Here is a 6,000-nt window from a genome sequence, read left to right on the forward strand (position 1 = left end):
AAATCTTATAATGATTCTTATAAGTTACAGAATATAAAGTACAGTCATTACATAGTTATTACTAATTCTTAATATCACAACTAGCCGTTATTCTTTTAATAAGGTCATAATTAGCTTAACATCAAGGCTTAAATTATAGGAAACGATATTCCATATAATATCACATACATAAACTAAGTATTATGCTTTGAGCAACTATGAAATTGAAAGTATCTTGCAGTTGAAGGAACTGATAGTACGCGCGAGGGCGTTGCCTCTTTGTTTTTGTGACACAGCTTTTTAGTATGTCTCGTTTTTCTTAATTTAAGTTTATAATATTTAATGCTACCGAAAGAAATAGAGAGAATTGCAAAAGGGTATTTTTGTAAGTTTTGCGGATCTTATGGGATGTACTTCATAGATTCAAATACCACAATGAGCATTACACGAAAACAAGTCACATCAAAGATTCCAAGTTAAAGGGCAATCGATTTTCCTTCAACACTATTTTCTTTACATCAAATGTCAGGTTTGTAACATAGTAAAGGGATTTCTGATCCTTTACTAGAACCTGTAGTGGCAAATTCTAAAGCATCTATAAAAGACTTGTAATTACAAGCTTGGCCAGCGGCTCAAGTTTGTTGCATCATCTCTGATTTTACATATTTTCAACAGAGCAGCCATTGTAAAACCTCCAAACTTAGAATGAAGGGAAGAACCTATTAAGGTTCCATGGCAGCGAATAGAACTCTTCGCTCCTGGTATCACGCTCAAAATAGCGGAACTTCGCCCACCAGTGCCTGCCACTGTCACGCCTTGTTGCACTGTGCCCAAGACTGTGAGTGCAATCCAAGAAGTAAGCAACAATGGTTGCTACAGTTGCCGGGGATGTGAAAATCACTTGAATTATGTTGTTGAACTGTAATCATTAAGGGAAAAAAAAAATAGAATTGGTTTATGGTACTCTTAGTAAAAAGTAAACAAACAATGGCGAGGCTATCAAACAAAGCTATGTGTCTACTATACCGATGTTGATTTAGTGTTCACTGGGCCGTGTCCAGAATTGAGCTGATACTGATTGAAGTACTGTGCCACTGAAAGGCCCATGAAGAGGGAGAATCCTAAAATAAACTTTGACCTGAAGCTGTTCAGGTTGCAGAATTGGAGGAAACTCAAACCTGCCGCAGCTGAACCCGAAATACAAAATCAGATGGTGTTGAGATTGCAGTAATTCACTCAAGAGACTAATTCAGCCTTTTTTTTAATTTTTTTTTATAAAGATGTAGACGAGATACATACCCACATAGGCAAAGAGGACACAGTACAGAGCTGCCACAATAGGTAATGGAATAGAGGCAAGAACAGCCCCAAATTTTCCTGTCAACAACATTAATTATGATACCATCGGACGCGTAAGTACCTCTTTTGCCATATATTTAACTAAAAATGAAATATGCTCAATTCTAAGATCCTATTTCAAGGGAAATGCACTTGAACTGTACTGAGTGATCAGTTAAGCCAAATTAGAGAACAACACAAGAAATTCCAGGACTATTTATATGGACACATAAAGAACCTCACCTAATATGGAAAAGAAAAGCATAAATCCTGCTGATATCTGAACAACTTTTCGACTTCCATTTCGTGTTAATCCCAAAAGACCTGCATTTTCACTGAAAAAGCAACAAAACCTGTTAGCTCACAGTTTTGGAGGTCATTTTGCTAGGATTGGCACATGCACAGGGTTACACACGCAAGTGTGGCAATTTCACTGACAGCTGTGCACATTCCGAGCTATGTGAGATTTTACAAATAAATCAAAGTATCCAATATTAATTACAGATTGCCATTAACCAATTTTACTGTTTCATTTGATGCACTTAATTACAGTTTATGCAGGTATTGAGATTCTATGCCTAAGCAGAGAGGAGTCATAGTGGAGATGCCCTCATCATAAAGACTTCTTTACAAAAAGCTATTCACTAACTTCAAAAGTTTAAACTTTCTTACACTGAAGCAGTGCAGCCAGATCCTGTGCCCAAAGCACCATCCAGCAAAAGACCTATTCCCTGGAATTCAGAAAATCAAACCAGTGATCTTGATTTGAGAACCCAGAATTATGGACTATATATAATAAAAGTGCACATAGCAGAATCCCTTACTTGCCAACCAATACCGCGGCTTAGTACAGACGGTGGCTTAGGGGTGGCACTCCCATATCTTGAAGCTGCTAAAAACGTACCTGTAGACTGCTCAATAAAAGAAGGAAAAAGGTTCATCTTATTAGAATCACAATACAAATTATCCTTCCTTATGATTTAAACCTTGCAGCACCACTCTTAACTGCCCCCCCCCCCCGTCCCCCCCTCAACAAACCAAACCAAAAAACAAAAAGAAAAAAAAGGCAAAACAGCTTGCATCATCTCATAATCTTCATTCCCAGTTAGGAGTTAATCACATGTTCAGAATAGTTCTTTATAAATCAAACCTCGACAATAGCAACAAAAGAAGCAGCCATCATAGCGAATGCATCACCAGCATTGAAACGGGGGCTTCCATACTGAAATGGATATGGAACCCGTATCCTACGTAGGAGAAACAAAATTAAAGGTCATAATAATGCCAGTACTCCTCAAGGAATCATTTGCACTGGCTAATATCAGATTAGATAAATCTCCTTTGAGCAAAGTACAAAAGAATAATTTTACAAGAATTTCAATTGGGCTGTTATGTATAAGCTCACCATGGAGCAGCTTTAAGAAGTCCAGCACGATCTGTACGACAGCTAATTTGAGTATTTGAAGGTTTATCATCATAAGCACCAGCAAGAGTCAAAACTTCAGCATATCCCCATACGATAGCAACAGTGAAGAGGACTGCAAGTCGGTCAAATATGCCTCTTTTGGATTGCAACATATGCGGAATATACTGCAAATTAAGAATCAGTCATCCACATTGTTAGACAAACCAAAATAAATTCAAGATAAACTCCATTAAGTGAACAGTGAAAAGGATCATTGTTTTTAAATTTTTTATAGATTTAAAGACAAGAACAACTAAGAATAGATCTGACCTGGGATAAAACAACCAATATGATTAATGCAGGGAGTCCAACTTCAATGCACTTTGCCAGCTATAAGCATTCACCAAAGAGAAGAGAATGTCATTTTCAGAAAAGGGATAATTGTAGAGGTGAAAATGCAACTCAACACAAAGAGTTATGCAGAAAATGGAAGTCAACAAAGACTTTCTAACCATATCACATGTAATTTAAAAGATTAAATCAGTGAGACACAAAGCCATAAAGATCCCTCGGTCGAAATTTCATTACAACAAAGATCCAGAACCAGCATTTTAAGATTAGTAATCTAATGGTTCTTGGGCAAACTATTCAGAGATGTTAATTAGCCTGGAATTCTGTGTCTGTGACCAGCTCATTGTGACATTGAGCAGCAACTAAGCATGATAGGAACAGATAAATGTTAGTCACAGAATAAGTACATTAAGGAGTGCAGGAGTTATTCTACTAATATCAAAAGTTGTCCCCAAAAATCCAGCATATGACTACAAATAAACATAAACAGCTGACTAGTAACAGAAGTGATACTCTTGACCGCCTAAACTTCAACGCTACGTTTTTGTAATAGGCAGTGTAAATTTATATAAGTTAGGGCACAAGGGACTTCATTTTTGAGCTGGCTGAAAATTCTTTCGAAGCCAACAGTATGGATGTAGGAAAAGAACTAAGAAAATTGCTTCTTTAACTCGGGAAATGACTCCAAACAGTTTGGAAGCAGAGAAGCATAATTAACATTAGCAAATAAGGTCATCGAAATTGAACCAAAATTCCCCATTTCAAAACAAGATGAAAACGTATATTAAACTAGCCATTTCTGTTTTTGCTTTGAAGAATGAAGCAAAACCCTTGACATTCTTACCCTTGGGAAACCTAGTGCATATAGACCTAGTCCAGTAAGGGTGACCAGGGGAACCGCAGCAAGAGGGTTAAGAAATCTGCATCACAAGAAACCGAAACAGAACCACAATATAATATCAGCTTCATGGCAAGATAAGACTTCACCGAATCTATTAAGGCAGTTAAGCTACATCCTACCTTCCAAATATTCTCCAGAAGCCAAAAAAACCAATTATCATGTTGAAGAGTGACGCCATAATAATTGCTCCTTGCAAGGTCCTCATGGATTCCTTGAACCTCTGCAAATAGCAAAAATTCATTATATTAATTAACAACCAACTCATCCTCTTGATATCCAAAAAATTAGAGAAGCGCAGAAGAAAACGGCAGACCAACCTGATGGGGATCAGTGTATTGCTTGAATCTGTTGGACGTAGCGATGGACACAGCAGGGATAATGAAAGAATAGGAACCCCTCATCACAACCGGGAGCCGAGTTCCAAACAAAGTCTGCGAGAGTGTGTTGATGCCCGAAACAAAGAGCAAATTGTTGATGACTTCAGCCTTCTCTACCTGTTCATCAAGAACATTACAGAAGCATTTGAGTCAACAGAAATTGTAAACATGAATTAGAACTTTTTCTCAAAACACTCCTTACATCGCCTCCGCCCATTAAAGGGACAAGCATAGATGGAATGATAACTGTAGTTCCAAGCATTACTAGATAATGCTGAAATCCAAGAATTATCGCCTCAGCTGCAATTAATGCAACAATTAATAAGAAGAATTTCATATTAAAAGAAAAATGCAAAACATTTTCCTTCACTTATTTATATTAGTTTCAATTTCTTCAGTCTATCTCTTATTCTTTACATGCATAGAGGCGTATCCAAGCAATGCATTATGCATGCATTATTTATATTTTGAACGAAAAGATAGAAAAGTTACGCCAAGGAGGCGAGCTGGAGACGCAAAAGTCGATGCCGGGAAGCTGATCTTTAACCGGAAACGGCTGAAACTCATCGGCTTTCGAACCTCCTCCTCCTCCACCGCTGCCCGCCATTGTTGCGCCGTTCCGCCTTTCTTTCCTTTGTTTCTGTTCAAGCAAGGAAGCTTTGCTTGTCTTCAGATATAGAGGCGAGAGAGCGAGAAAACGTGTCGTGCAAGAAACAGCCAGAGCAAGCACACTGATGACGGATTGATGATCATGGTGATGAGCTGAGACACTTAAACAATTAGGACAGGTTAGGCCGCGTCGTTATGACTTATAATCACTAATATGTTTTTGCAAAATTATACTTGTTTACTTATGAATTTTGCTACAGTTGTTGAATCGTTTCTTGCTTTGATTTATTAGCGGAGACTAGAGAACGAGAGAAAGAGATCGGAAAGCTACCTACTGCAGCTGCATGAGTGTGACAGATTCTTCACTGACACAAATTAAAAAGCTAGCTCTTTTTTGCCTTCTGACAGCATCCACACTGCAGAATTGAGATTAATTTTTTAAAAAAAATACAACAATGAACTAATTAATTAGTATATTTTAGAAGATGCTGAACTAACTTGTAAGTTTGATACCACCATAATTCAAAATAATAATAATAATAAAAGGGTCTGATACCACCAGCATGTTGTTTGTTTTCAAATGTGGAAGAGTATGAAGATGACATGGAGCTTGTTGGTGATGAGTCGTTTTAAAGCGTTACTACTTGCGTTTTGAGCTTTTTTGCCTTTCTTCTAAAAAGATTCGGACAATTCCAATGCTCGCTAATTGCCCTGAGAAGCTGAATCTGAATGGAATTTGAATTTTTTTTTTCCTTTTTTTAATAATTTGTTAATTCCTTACTAACTAACTTACAATGTCTTCAAAATATGCCCCAAAAAAAATATATAATATTCAAATAGGATCCGCTTGAATTTTACATGAACCGTAGGTTAAAACTTAGCATCACCCGTTAGTTACACTTCGATTTTTGAATATTGTTTTATTTTTTATTTTTTTGGTACGTATGGCGTCGCTTGTAATTATTACAGGATATTTACAGGTCAGCGCAGCAGAGATAATGTGACGGACTCGCAGACATCTCCCTGTCAGTACTCAGTAG

At 37.3% G+C, this 6,000-nt stretch overlaps 1 protein-coding gene across 2 annotated transcripts; it reads right to left on the reverse strand.

The window, feature by feature from the left end:
* Positions 1–363: 363 nt before the first annotated feature.
* Positions 364–5,536, reverse strand: LOC18033593 (nucleobase-ascorbate transporter 4). 2 transcript variants are annotated; one of them, XM_006422738.2, is made up of 16 exons: positions 5,459–5,536; positions 5,292–5,376; positions 4,844–5,121; positions 4,554–4,651; positions 4,292–4,468; positions 4,094–4,194; positions 3,918–3,993; positions 3,053–3,112; positions 2,723–2,907; positions 2,468–2,564; positions 2,142–2,228; positions 1,990–2,048; positions 1,561–1,652; positions 1,279–1,356; positions 1,006–1,166; positions 364–898 (listed from the first exon to the last, which is right to left on the reverse strand). In XM_006422738.2, exons 3-16 carry the CDS (start codon positions 4,956–4,958, stop codon positions 680–682), a joined length of 1,605 nt encoding a protein of 534 aa, XP_006422801.1. In that variant the 5' UTR covers positions 4,959–5,121; positions 5,292–5,376; positions 5,459–5,536; the 3' UTR covers positions 364–679. The 2 variants fall into 2 exon arrangements, with proteins under 2 accessions (XP_006422801.1, XP_024034574.1); XM_024178806.1 differs by lacking the exons at positions 5,292–5,376; positions 5,459–5,536 and having other exon boundaries at positions 4,844–5,181.
* Between the last annotated feature and the right edge of the window lie 464 nt (positions 5,537–6,000).

Source organism: Citrus clementina, unplaced genomic scaffold, assembly GCF_000493195.1.
Source record: "Citrus clementina cultivar Clemenules unplaced genomic scaffold, Citrus_clementina_v1.0 scaffold_8, whole genome shotgun sequence".
NCBI lineage: Eukaryota > Viridiplantae > Streptophyta > Magnoliopsida > Sapindales > Rutaceae > Citrus > Citrus x clementina.